We start from the raw sequence: 14114 nt of genomic DNA on the forward strand, positions 1-14114 counted from the left end.
GGCAGAAGAAATCAAGTTATTTTGCTCTGGCATGTTTTGTGTTCTTTAATCTGAGAATACAAGGTACAATATAAACAAATTATTTGAAGGTTTTTTTCTCTTCTAGTCAATTGTGAAGCTGCCATGTGTTTTCTTTGATCACAAAGCTTGTTGTGGGAGTGCTTTTCTCTAGAGCTGGTGTGTGTGTGTGTGCGTGCAACAAGGGCCCTTCTGCTCTTGGCGGAACTCCCCAACCTCCTAGCCAGTAGCAATCACAGGAAGAGGTCATGGGAATTGCGATGCAGAAACATCTGGAGGGACCCAGCAGCCAGCTCCTGGTTCCTAAGAATCCCACTTTGATAGACCAAAATACTTAAGAGAGAAATCTGTCATCACTTCAGGTGGCAAAAGGACTGTGTACAGATGCATTAAGCACAAGAGGGGACAGATAGTAACATTTTTTATTAAATATTACAGTGGATCAAAAAGTACAAAATATCTTTTGCTTGCTATGTGATTGGGAAACTATTGGCACATAATACAGTATCAAAAGCATTAATACATACAATTTGGAAAACATACAAAAATTGAGTGTTTATAGTTGGCTCAGCTTTTCTGTCTTTCTGGTAGTGTTTAAATTTATTTAACGTGAAAGGTTACTCAATAACCTTTTTATTTTAATTTTCTTAAAAATGGGAAACTATATAATATTACTGGGCCACTTTTTTTCTATATACAAATAATCACCTTACAGAGCATATAACCTACAATAACATGAATCACAAGAATGTATACACTATTTACAGCAAAATAACTTTCCAAACAAAGTATAAACAGCTAGTAGATTATGCTGCCTTTGTTAGATCATATTTAAAACTATGGGGAAGGGAGATACATGTAAAATATCAAATACATTTACAGCAAACACCGTTTAAGTGCTCATGATGATAGTTTCAATACTGCGGACCTCATGTCAGTGAAATTTTTTCCCACTATTAAGCGATAAAAATTGTGAAATGGGGGCAGGCTTGACCATGCTCACGGCCACACAATCTAACCAAGTGCAATAAGGTATAAGCAATATTCCATCTCTCCCTTTAAAGGCACACACCACAAAATATACCTGGCTTTCCATAGCCACACAGCAGTCTATGAGAGTTTGAGGTTATGAGCACCACTATCCAAGAAAAAATGAGATGTGGCTTTGGCCCTGTTGAAATGTTGCACGAAGGAGGGCAGGAGCATAGGAAGCTGTCTTACATTGGGTCTATTAGACCAAAGGTATCTTGGATCCATTTAGCCCAGCATTGCCAACTGTGTTTGGCAGCAATGGTTTGCCAGAGTTTTAGGCAGGATTCTGTCCTAGCCCTACTTGGAAATTGTATGTATCTATGTATATATTTGTTCAATCTATAAACTGCCCAACTACTGCAAGCACTACCATGGCCAGTTTACACAGGGTTAAAAATTGACAAAACCCTCAGTACACTACAGAAACCCATGATACCCCCCACTGGTGTTTTACTTACATACTAGACCAGTCCCGACCCTGCTTGGCGTCTGAAATCAGACATGATAATCACACTCGGGGAGGGAGGACAAGGGCTGCTTTCCCTGTGGTTGCTCCTACAGTAGTATCAGTAACACCCAGACCTAAGTTTGGAAAAGTTGCATTCTTTGGACTACCATCTAGCATGTCCACGGCCAAGCTGGCTGGGAGATTCTAGGAGCCATTCACTCACCCATCCAAAAAGCAAGCATCCCATCCTGCTCTGCATCCACCCATAACATCCAACCCGGACTACATGCTTGTGTATCAGCCTAGCAATAAACCAACCCACAGAGGTGGCACAAACAGATGTTTCTTTGAATATGGGAGCAACAGGGCCAAAATCACAACCAACTATTCCAACATTGTCTGGTCCATCAAGACAAAGACTTTCCTTGGAGTGGCATGACTGAAACCCCAGAAATAGCCACAACCACATTACATGAGATGCTCTATTAAATGGGGCTCTTGCTGCAGCTCAATTTTTGTTGTTGTTTCAAGTCCTATATATTTAAAAATTTATTCTGTAAGCTAGAACTATGTCTTAGCTTTACTTTGGGCTTTGATTAAAATGGTGAACTCCTTTATCTGTTCTGAACTAGCAAAGTGAGAATTCAGTTGGAAAAGACATTACTTAACTTCAGTCTCCACTCTACATCTATTGTGAACAGTTTCTAACAAGATATTGTATGAAAGAAAAAATTAAGTTTTGAATCTCATCAGTCTTCAGACTCTAATAAATTCTGAACAGTGTGTGTTGGCATTGCAACAATTCCTGGAACTAGTTCTTGGTAAATAGATTTATTACTCTGTTGCCAATTAGATTCCACTGTTTCCTTTACCAGCCTACCAATAACAATGGCTTGATTTCACAAAGAAAAACTTGTGCAATCTCATTCAGTAATAAGGCTCCTTGAACACAAACAAAGCCCCATTTAAGAAACACAACATAGTTATCTGCCAGTGGAAAATTTAATACTTAATAGAAATAGATTTTAAAAACCCACCAAGGTTCTGAAACAATGTCACCACCCCATGGGGGAATGATTATGTCCCTGTTGCTCCCCTTTGCCCTCATCCTGTCCACTGTAGCATGAGTTTTCTAAAATAAAATTATCTTCCGACTGAACAAAGGAATGGAGGGGGGAGGAGATTAATTAATTCTGATGTTTTAGAATGGTTTGAACCATTTCCAAAATGACACAATACAATTTAAACTGGAGAGGTTAAGACTTCACAGGTTATGGTTACTAGATCAAACAGCCTAGGATAAGAGTCGTTTTAGGGCTGTGGAATATAGAACAGGTTAGTCCAGCAACCTCACACACATTTCTTTCAATAGTGAATGTAAATTCTACATGCTCAAAGGGGCTTTGCGCAGTGCTACTCTCTCCCAGGGAAATGCAGGGGGAAAACGTTATGGCCTGTGCACCTCTGTGAGCAAACGGGAGCTAACTTTGCATGTAGTAAATCATTTAATGGGGAAATAGAACTGTGCTCTTCCAATCCAAAGGACAATCCTGTTAAAACAATGAATATCTCTTAATGTAAAAGATACCAGGCAATCCACTGTGCACATCATCCCAAACAAAGAGGGATGCATGGCTTTCCCTAGAATACAATACTGGGCACATGATTATGACAATGTTTGCAGGCTCCTATAATCCTGCCAGCTTCCCCTTCCTCTCCCACTTCAATTATTAGATTAATTAGGTTTAGTGCAATCTGAATAACAATGCCCTCTATGGCATCTGATCAACGATGATTGTTTTTTGTTTCGTTTTTTAAATGTCTGGAGTTCAGAAGGGGAAATAAAAAAAAATTGCACTGGAACATTTACGTTCTATATTCTACTAGCCTGCTTATGCATCATCAACATAATTTTACCACAAGAACATAATAGCATTTAATTGAAGAAAACATTGATCTTTAACAGTAGATGTCTATGAGTCTGGGTCCACCCTCCAAGCATTAAATAGGTTACATTATATATTGCAGTTGGCTTCATATCACAGGAAATGTTAATATAGGATGTCTGGCATGCATGCATGGTGTTGTCTTAAGTAGTTTCCATTAGTTTCCAGTAGTTTTAATGATTACCTCATTTGAATTGCAACTGGGATGGTTTCAATACATAACCAATTTTCACATTATAAAATGCTTCCAGGTTCAGCTTCCCTCTGTAGCCTTCTCACGCCTCAAGACTCCCAGCTAAAAAGCCTTCCCAAACAAAGCCACCTCATTGCAGAAAGATCATTGTCCCCTCCCCCCCATGGCTTCCACTTAAGGTCATCATTTCACTCTTAAAATGACATCTTGTAAGTGCAGGATGTTAACTGATCAGAATTTACCTTGTGCCAGCTGCTCACTGGGTTACCACAGCCAGATTGTATGGCCAAAGGCAATGATCCATGGTGTTAAGTTGCAGAGGTAGCCCAGATACATCTGGCTACCTTTGTTGCTTCTTGAATCAGAGGTGGAAACTCAGAACACCAACAAAGGAATATAAACTCCAGGAATAGACCCAAGTTCAAGATACAGGTAAATTCCAGTCCATGTAAACATGTAAACTGGCATTGTTTCTTAGATTTGAAGAGAGCCAGCAATGTCGAAGCACCTGAAATTCCTCTCCTCTCACGTAGGAAATGTCCATTGGGCTGGCACAGGATAAACCAGGAACATGAAACAGAGGCATGAAGGGGTCTTCGTCAGGCCTTCAGTGTAGCACCTGATTACAGAAGATCTTTTCCCATTATATACCTCTAAGACATTCACAGACACATTTTGGCACAAGGTATGAATTCCTTAACATTCTTTTTCCCTTGCATGAATAAGTAACAGAGGGCTCAAGTCCTCTTAGGAAGCCATGGGCCACTTGCTCAAAGGCACAAGCAAAGATCTCTTTGAACTAGGAGCAACCGAGGAATTTATTCTTGGCAAATTCTGATATGAACTGACCTGATCGGTACCTGCTAGATAAAACAGGTGGACCAAAATGTGGATTTTGCACTTCTTCATGTTTTGTGATATAGTTCTCTTCGTCAGAAATCTGTATAAAAATGTGTCTTTTACAACCAAATGCATTTAGAAATGGACTTGAAGAGAAAGGAGACTTAGAAATGCAAACTATATGAAAAAATGCATTCAAAATACATATTTAAATACAGATTTTGGCATGGATTTTTTTTTTAAAAAAAATCACTGGTGAAAGAGAATCTTGCTCAGTCCAAAAGAGATTCCCCTTGTTCAAAATAAGTTATGGGCCCTTTTTGCCATAGTTTCAATCCCGTAATGATCAAAGTAATACCCAGCCTGTTTCGGCAAAACATCATTCTTAGAGCCAAGTCAGCATGCAGCAGAAACACTCTCCTCAGATTCAACAGGATGCTCAGGTGCAAGTGTCAAAGTTCCGCTGTTCAGCAGGACCAAAGAGTCAAAAGTCAAGTACTCTGGTTTAAGTGGCTTGTAGATTAAGCTGCCATTACAATTACTACTAACCCACATGTTTATAAACAACTTTGCTGGAACAAGGTAGGACATTGTTCCTCCCTCAGGCTGAACTGCAAGGAACTACCAGACAAGGAGAGTAGAAGCAGTGCACAGGGCAGATTGCCCCTCAACTGAGCACTCACATCCTGGCCTGCTGTTTTGCCACCTTCTCTTGCAAAGGAGAGCCATCCTCACAGATCCCCCTCAGACCACCTTGAACTACCCCTCCGCATTTTGTCTCTTAAAAAAGGTTGTCATTCTTGAATTAGTTTCACAGCCCACAAGAAGGTTGCTCTAGACTCCAATGTTATTGAATTACTTGTTGCCCATGCAGTCCTGAGTGTGCTCCCTCTATGGAATGCAGGACAGTTTCACAGCGTAGATATGGTAAGTATAATTTCACAGACCATGATACAGGAAAGCCAAATCTCAGCAGCCAATAAAATAGCAAAGGGCGAACAATTAGGAGAGTGTTCAGATAGGTGAAGCGAGGCTCAGCACCTTTCAGGATCAGGTCACTGGAAAAGGAATTGAATGTGGTACTAAAGGGCACCATCACATGATCTACAGTATGCGTCTATCCTCTGGAAAGATTCATTGAATATGTAGGCTTTTGCATTGTAAACAATGATATTACACCCCCAAAAGCTGCTCTAGAAATATAAGACAAAGAAGAAGAAAAGGGGAAAAAAAGATAACATAAAGATGCATTTTTAAAAGCTCTCAACAGCCAGAGCTTTTCCTGTTACCAAAACAAAGTTGCTGATAAAAAAAAGACTTTAATTTAAGAAAACAGAGCACAGGAATAGTCGAGAATAAGAACTTATAAATTATACAAGTGAACTTGACACTGGTAATTTTGTTTTGTCTTTGAAGTAGGTATGTACAGGCTAATTTAACAGTTGTGATAGTGTTAAAAGAAAAACTGACACAGTTTCACTATACATTGCATTGATTTGAACTCTGAAATGACAGGAACCAGAATGGTACCTGAAAAAGTAACTGCCATGGATACATTTGCCTACCTTCTCTTTGATCAGAAACCTGCCTCTTTTTCAATTTGAAATGCTCCAAACCCCAAACACTTGGTGGTGGGGGGGCAAACAGAGACCTTTTTCTCCAAGACAAGGAGAACTTGCCACCTTGTCTGTTCTGACAGTTGTTTTCAGAGAGACATGGGATCCTTTCAGAAGCCTCTTGTGTGAGGTGAGAAAAGACCACGGGAGGAGGAAACACAGCAGCCAGAGGAGAAAAGCAAAGCCCAACTGAAACCACAGTCTTATCTCAATCAAAATCTGAAGCATTCCACAAGGAGGGATGTAACCTCTTTCTGGTTAATACACATAATTGATTATTTGTTTCGTTTTAAACTTTGCAGGACATCACAGGCTAAAGGAATGTAGTTTATCTGTTGTTTTTGAAGGGAGGATTTACAGTTTTGTGCTCGGATGTACAGAAGATAGCTGAGAAGGTGGGAAAGCAGCCTGAGGATTGAGAGCAGCCAAAGGATAAATGTTGCTGTGCAAAAGGTCACCATATGAATTTCCTACAGGTGTTGCCGCAGCTAAGTGCCTGTAAAGCTGCTGTGAACTGCCTGGGGAGGTAAGGAACTGTCTTTGCACCATGAACGAATGGAGAGCCAAAGGCTGCATTAGAGGAGAAAGCACTGTCTGATTTTTCAAGTACTGCAGAGGATGGGAGTACCCAGCTGGGATGCGGTTGCTCAGGCTACCACACAAAGTCCCAGGGTACAAGCCTGTGAAGATAGGGCTTGAGAGGGGAAATTTGTGGCCCTCCAGCATGCCACTGGGAGGTAAGCCATGTACTGATTTGCTGCCCTCGGCCTCGGGCTCAAGACCCTTCTCCTTTGTAGGGGCTTCCTTTGGTAACCGCAGGGGCGAGACGGCTCGGACTTTCTTCTCTGAAATGGCTTTGTCCCCATCCTCCAGGCTGCGCTTCAGAGGTCGAGCTGCCCCGACAGTTTGAGCGTTGGTTTTATGACTTAGGATGGGATGGGCCATGCCTTCCATCTTCCTCAGGTTTGGCTGCTTGCTGGACCTGATGAGAGGGGGCTCCCCATGCTTCTTGGGGGCCAGCACAGTCATTGGGGAAACCCGGCAAGCTTTGGGATGGCAGTCCACACTCAGTGGCTGGCCACTCAAAACCTGGAACTGGGAGATGCTCTTATTGTCCTGTTGCCCCGCTGAAGTGTGCAAGAGGGAGGAGCCCAGAGCTTTTGAAGCAGTCTGTTTGTGAATACCCTTGGGAAGACTCAGATCTGTAGGCTGGTCATCCGACAAGGCTCCCAGGGGGCTCTTTTTCTCTTGCTGATGCAAAGGGGGGTGATAGGTTAAGTTCCGTTTGTCTTGGTGCTTGTGCTGTGGGAACATTGAAATGTTTTCTGTCTCTCTGTACATGTCTCGAGGGAGGTATTTGGATGTCTGTTCATTATTAAGGTGGTGTTCGGTATGTCTATACAGGCTGTGCAAGTGAGGGGAGGAATAAAAGTCTGCCAAAAAACTGGGCATGTGGGAATGGTGCAGGGCCCGTTTTTCATTCATTCTTTCTTTCATGTCCTGGATTTCTGACTTCAGCGCATAGGATTCTGCCAGAGTGGTCAGGTGCTGTTTCGAAAAATCACAACATTCCGAATCTGGTTTGTTTAGTAGTGACTCGTGTCGGTACGCTTCACTGGCAGACTTCCTTTCCTCCAAATTCTTGGGTTTAAAACTCTGTACATGCTGAATTACTGATGGGCGGTTGACTGCCACAGCATCCATCACAGGGGTGTGAGAGGTTTGTGGGATGTTTGGCACCAGCTCATCTTTGCCGCCTAATTTCTTTTTGCTAATCAAAGGCGGAGGTGAGCCATATGGGTAACTGCATGAGACATTTGCCCCACTGACTTGTGATAGAAGCTTCTTTTTTGCTAGAGGGGACATAATGCCTGGGTTGCCTTTGGAGTAGAGTAGTGGTGTGTAACCAAAACAGGGATCTCCATTCATGGAACCTGGAGGTTCTTTCTCTTTGAACATGTCAAAATTCTGTACTACAAGGACTTTGGGATTCTGTTTCAGTGCATTGTGTATGTCTTCGTTTCCTAACTGATCCACTTTAACAGTGCAGTTGGCAATGTAGTCTGCCATCTCTGGAAGTTTATCGTCCTCCATCTCATTTTGACCTGGTAGTGGTAGCTGCATGTTGGGGAAGTTATGAAATGGAGTATCTTGGGCATCGCTTTCTAGATTGTCAACAAAACAAGGTGCTTGTTGTTCCTGCTTTGGCTCTTCTTGGCCTTCTGATGGACCGGGGAGTTTCTTGATTGTGGGATCCAAGACAATGTTCTCTTTGGGGGGCACCAAAGCACTTGAAAAACTATCATCAGATGGCTTCTCCTCCTTGATTTCCTCATAGTTTGAGCTGATTTCCTTTGAATCAGTGTCTTCCAAAGATATTGTCCCAGTTGCACCTGATGGGGGCACCTGGGGCCCTTCTACAGACAGCTTCATTTCCTCTGCTACTGTTAGTTCAGATAAGCTTTTCTGGTTTGAACACTCCTGATCCTTCTCTTGTTCTGATGAAACCTAAAAAGACATTTAAATAGACAACTGTAAGAAAGCAGTGTAAAATGAAGATTCTTTTTTAAAAAAATATCTACCACTTACATTTGAGAACGAACTCAACAGTCCCAGTCCTGAAACTGAAATGCTTTAATAGCCATTATAACATTTAAATACTGCTGGGGAAAGTTACTATTTTGGGGCTACAACTTAGAGAATTCCTTGAGTTAGCATGGCCACTGATCCAGGATGATGGGCACTATAAACCAACGCAAACTAGGGACCCATAACTGAGAATGGTTCAGTGAAAAAAAAAAAGATATTTTAATGCACACCTCTCCTTTAAGGCCACAATGATTGAAATCCTGTTGTGTTGCTATTCAAGAAGTGTAACTTTTCGAAGCAAAATGCCATAAGTTAAGAGATCTCTAGAGATATTATCAGTTGCATATTGAGTTGCAAAACTCTGCATGCCACAGATAATGTCTACAGAAATTTCTTAACTTGAGGCAATTCCTCTCCAAAGATTATGCCTCTTGTGTAGCAACACAACAGGATTTCAGCCAATAAGTATTTTTTTTAATGTTACCAAAGTGCACAACATAGGTTCTACTGATATGCTAACCAGGCAGCATTTATGCCGAGGCCATCTTTTAGAATCAATATTGCTGTGTTCACTGTGCAACTGAGTGGGATTACAAAGGAGCTCTTCATTAAAAAGAAGAAGAAAAAAACACCGACATGTGGTTGACTTTACTTCTTTTATTCCTATTTTAGATCTGATCTCATGGTTCTATTAAAACCTGTACTTATCAAAATTAGCCATCTTTACTACAATATTTAAAATTATGTCAGTGGGATTGCCACAGTGAGGGCGAGAGCAAAGCATCATAGATTCCTTTGGGAATAATCGGCACTGCGGTTCAGTTCAGGTCTCTTTTATTTACAGATCAGAATAAAGTTGTCAACATGCAGTGAAAGCATTTTTTGCCTTCCTCCAGATATAGCTTTCCCAGGTTATAGCCAATGAGGCTGCATCTCTTTATGTTCCCTTCTTAATAAAGCTTGTGCACTCAATTCTGGCTATTCATCGCATTATGGAGACGAATGAACTGTGACCTGGAAGGTTATTAGAGTGCTCCATCGGTGATACAGCTGACTGACAACCCTTTTCAAAATTACTGTCATTCTCCTCTGGCATGTTTCTTAGTAGAAGGCAGTCATAAAGCAGTAGTGTTGTCTGAGCTCTTTTACTATTATTGTCCCCCCCCCCACTTTCCCATCTTTCGTTGTTGTAAAGACAGGGGCATCAAGGAAGTTATTATCTAAAGGCTGCATTAGACAGAGTTGTGTAGGAGATGCATGTAAAGCAGCCAATGAATCACAATCTTCTACAAGATTTATGTCTTTGCAGCTACTTTTACATTTTCCTCTGAGCTTTTTTTTCTATTTCCTATTAGTTAAAATGTCCGTTACTCATTGTGACTGCTTCCATAATTTTTTCCGCAAAGCAACTCAAAAAAGAAAAGGGGGAAAAAAACCCTTTTGCAGTCCAAATACCACCATTAGCCCTTTTGTAAAAAATTCTATCATTGGCCCCCAGAGCTTATACAATTACAGGAAAATACCAGACAGATGACCAAAGCAGACAGAGAAAAACTCATATTTAATAACTAGATTCCTGCTCTCTTTTTTCTTTCTACTGGGAAACACTTTGATTTGAGATTTAACTTATGTCAGAGCGATGGATAGAGTAGGAATAATAATATATTATCTTATAACCAGAAAAACAAAACTGAATAAAGTGTAAAGCTAAACTAAACTGCAACCAGCGGTCCATTCACATAACCATTTTGGATGTAGTAATAGAGTATTTTCTCCTTAGAGTTCAAATTGGAAATATGAATTACCTAGTCTCAATAAAAATATAAAGAAATATATAATTAATATTAAAAATTAAAGCATATGTTTCTGAGAATGTACAAGGTTAGGAGTTATCTTCACGTCTACATGCTGGCAAAATTAAAGGTTAAAAAGTTGGTAGAAAAGAAAAACAGAAGACAAAATATTTGCAGCACCTTAAAACCTGACATTTGTTTCATTGTGAGCTTTTGTGGATTAGAATCTACTTTCTCAGACAATTATTGCATCTGATGAAGTGAATTTGAGCTATGAAAGCTCACACTGAAACAAATCTATTAGACTTAAAAGTGCCTCAAAAATTTTGTTCTTTGCGGTTTTCTTAAGATTCCCTTTTCCCTTAATTTTATCAATATGCTGAAAAAGACTAATTATTTGGAAACTCCATGTCCACAGAAGCTCTAACACCTCACATTCTGGGAAAGTTTGTGTTGTTTTTTTCTTGCCAACTCCCTGAATCACTCAGCCAGATGGAGGATTCTGGGAATAACAGTCCAAAAAACTCACTTTTCCAAGCACTGAATAACAAAGAGAGACATGTAGGTATTACAGCATGTGCAGGGGGGCTTGTGACTTCTACTAGCTCCAGACACATTGTGCAAAACTGCTCCTGAAATTCAATGTAACCATTAATCTACCAGCAGTATGGCCTGCATTTATATGTGCCAAAGCAGGGCAGGCATGGCACTGTAGTTCAGATAAAGCATCTCTGTTGGCCAACCACCCGTACTGATAAAAGACCATAGAGAACAGGGCTTGTAATAGGGTTGCAAATTTCCGTGTTCAGCGTTCCGTGTCTAAATCACACTGGCCATGTGACCGCGGAAAGATTGTCTTCGGACAAACGCTGGCTCTATGGCTTGAAGAGCGGGATGAGCGCCGCCCCCTAGAGTCGGACACGACTGGACAAAAATTGTCAAGGGGAACCTTTACCTTTACCTTTAACTAGATGAAACCACACTTTTACAAGGTACAGAAGCTATTCCCATGCATTAGTGCAGTTCTTAGTAAAACTCATGTCCAGCTTCCTGACAGATACATGTGCTGGAGTTGGTTGTAACTTTGGATTTCCCAGGGTTGCAGGAGAGTCAGCCACGTATACTGGAATTCACAGAGTTCACATTTACCATGCAAACCAAATAGGAGGACTGAAATTTTAGACTTTCTTCTTTTTTTATGCTTTCCTAACACACAAGTCCTAAATGTTGAACTACAACGTCTAGCATCTCCAGCCAGCGTGGTCAATGGCTATTGATGATGAAGGTTCTGGACCAACACAATCTGGTGATCCACACTTGGAAAAGGCTGGGTTAGATGAGTGGCCTGTGCTTATGTGGTTGATTAATTAGGTAACATCATTTCAAAAATGCTAATTATTCATTAATTTATTAATCAGTTGTACATCTGTATGTTTCTGAAGAAGGGCATACTTCTTTTGTTTTTACATGACAATGCATGTACATATTGTGGCAAGGAAAAACTCATCAGAGGCATTTCCTTCTGTGTGAATGAGATTCGTGAATTATAACAGAGTGGAAGGTAACAAATCCAAAGAGAAAACTAAGGGCCATGAAGCAGACTTACTGACCAGGCTGGGCAAGTGGCAACCCTATCCAAAGTTCTCTTCTTTTCTCTTCCATATGTGTGATTTTGCAGGTCATCTTGACTTCATCTAAGCCACACATAACATCTCCCTCAAAAAGACTCCTGAATACAGCCTAGCACTGGACTATTTGGATTTTTTATTTTGATGAGAATCAAAATCCAAGAAATGCAGAACTTCTGACCTTCAACTTTGGGCATATCTTTTTGGTGGAAGGGCTTTTAAAAATATATATTGTAGTTTGCTATGGAAAAGAAGAACTGGCATTGTTGTTTAAATGATTTGGTATGTTTATCATGTATTTTGAGGCCAAAGGTTCAGTGTGTGCCCAGGCCAATGGACACACTCTCGCAAATGATAATTGAAACTAAATCCAATCTGAAAGCAATTAAGTAGGTTGTATACCGGGCTGATGTACGTTTCAGTGCCCTGGGATATGATTGCTTGCAATCAACTTTTTCTGGACTGTGCCCACAGTCTTTCATAAATTCCCTTCCTATCCTGACAAGCACCATGCTCAGCTGATGGCAGAATTTTATGTCTAATGTAATCATTTTACACAATTGCATACTTTGGTTTACAAAACTAAAATGCACATCCACAACACAGACATTGTTACACTGGGTTTTAATATATGAAAGAATTAGGAATATGGATTTTCCAAGTGAAAGAATTAGGAATATATTTTTGAACTGGATGAAAACTGTTTCAGAGGTACTTAAAAGCATCAAAAACTTCCTGATATATGCATACAATTCAGTACTAAAACATTCACATTGCAGTGCAACAAGAGAAGAAAATTATACTACTGTGTTCTTGCTGTAGGAAGCCCACATAATTGCATTCTGTGTTATGCACTTTGTACTCTCCATCTAAGAACTTGACCTGTGACTCACATAAAAAAATAACTGCAGTTTAAGAAGCAGGAAATTTGAGATACCAAACAACAAAAGCAAGGAAGTTCAAAGTTTAGACTGACACTCCATTGCTAGCTTGTTATGCTGTGCTTAGCTATTGCAGCACATATGGTATGTAACATAACTCGCTGATCCAAACCCCCTGCAATAAATAATATGGCACAAAGGAATGAATGAGGAATGGAATGCTAGCCTTAACTTTGAATTTCCTTGCTTTTGGCCATTTGTGTTGCAATCTCGCAGTTGCTTCAGCAGATCTGTATGTTTTAATCAAGACTGTATCTTTTCAAAACATGTCTTGGTTGACAACTACATTGAAAAGGGAGGAAAGTAGTCCATTCTATATAATGGAGAGAGAAAGAGAGAGAGAGAGAGAGAGAGAGAGAGAGAGTGTGTGTGAGAGAGAGAGAGAGAGAGAGAGAGAGAACAAGCAAATGTTAAATATACATTATGACCCAAAATCCTCCCCTTCGCATACTTCCAGCAATCTGCTCTCTTTACTTCAAATGCTTCTTGGGCACAGCCCCATCTATAACTCACAGTTTGATTCACCTCTTAACTTACACTTTATTGCTGAATTACTTTGCCAATTTTTGCTTTTCCTTCATTGTTTCAGGTATTGTGAAATGGGTTTTATGATTCTGCACCCACAAAGTAAAATGGCAAGTGAAAGTGTCCCAAGGATGGGCAGTTAGGGATAATGATGATGTAATAATTTGCAATTTTATCTCATTAGAGTGGCAGCATCAGAAAATTTTACCACCAAATACATACACACACATACCAGGAAATCCAGTAGCAAGTCACAACTACAGTAAAATAGGCCCATTTGACCTATGGAACTTACAGAAGAGGTGACTCACCAAATCCCTACTGACTCAATGGCCTAACTCTAACTGGGACTTACTATTGGATTTCAGCCAGCATCTGTCAGTCATTTTATCACGTTGAAAATGGTTAAGTATGCCTAGGTTAAGTCTACTTGATGACTCGTGCTGACACAGTAGTTAAAAAATCAATATATGCTTAGCTCATTTTCAGAAACAAACTCATAGGATACAGTTTTCTTCCCCATGCATGGTACATGGAGTGTGCCT

General features: G+C 40.4%; 1 protein-coding gene across 4 annotated transcripts in view; it reads right to left on the reverse strand.

The window, feature by feature from the left end:
• Positions 1-422: 422 nt before the first annotated feature.
• ARID5B (AT-rich interaction domain 5B) overlaps positions 423-14114 on the reverse strand; it is a 244060-nt gene continuing 230368 nt past the window's right edge. For all 4 annotated transcript variants that reach the window (XM_072995169.2, XM_020793194.3, XM_078390908.1 and 1 more), the window contains one exon: positions 423-8601. In XM_072995169.2, coding sequence (XP_072851270.2) covers positions 6448-8601 — 2154 coding nt within the window. In that variant the 3' untranslated portion in view covers positions 423-6447. The remainder of the gene's footprint in view (positions 8602-14114) is intronic.

This window comes from Pogona vitticeps, chromosome 3 (genome assembly GCF_051106095.1).
Source record: "Pogona vitticeps strain Pit_001003342236 chromosome 3, PviZW2.1, whole genome shotgun sequence".
Taxonomy (NCBI): Eukaryota; Metazoa; Chordata; class Lepidosauria; order Squamata; family Agamidae; genus Pogona; species Pogona vitticeps.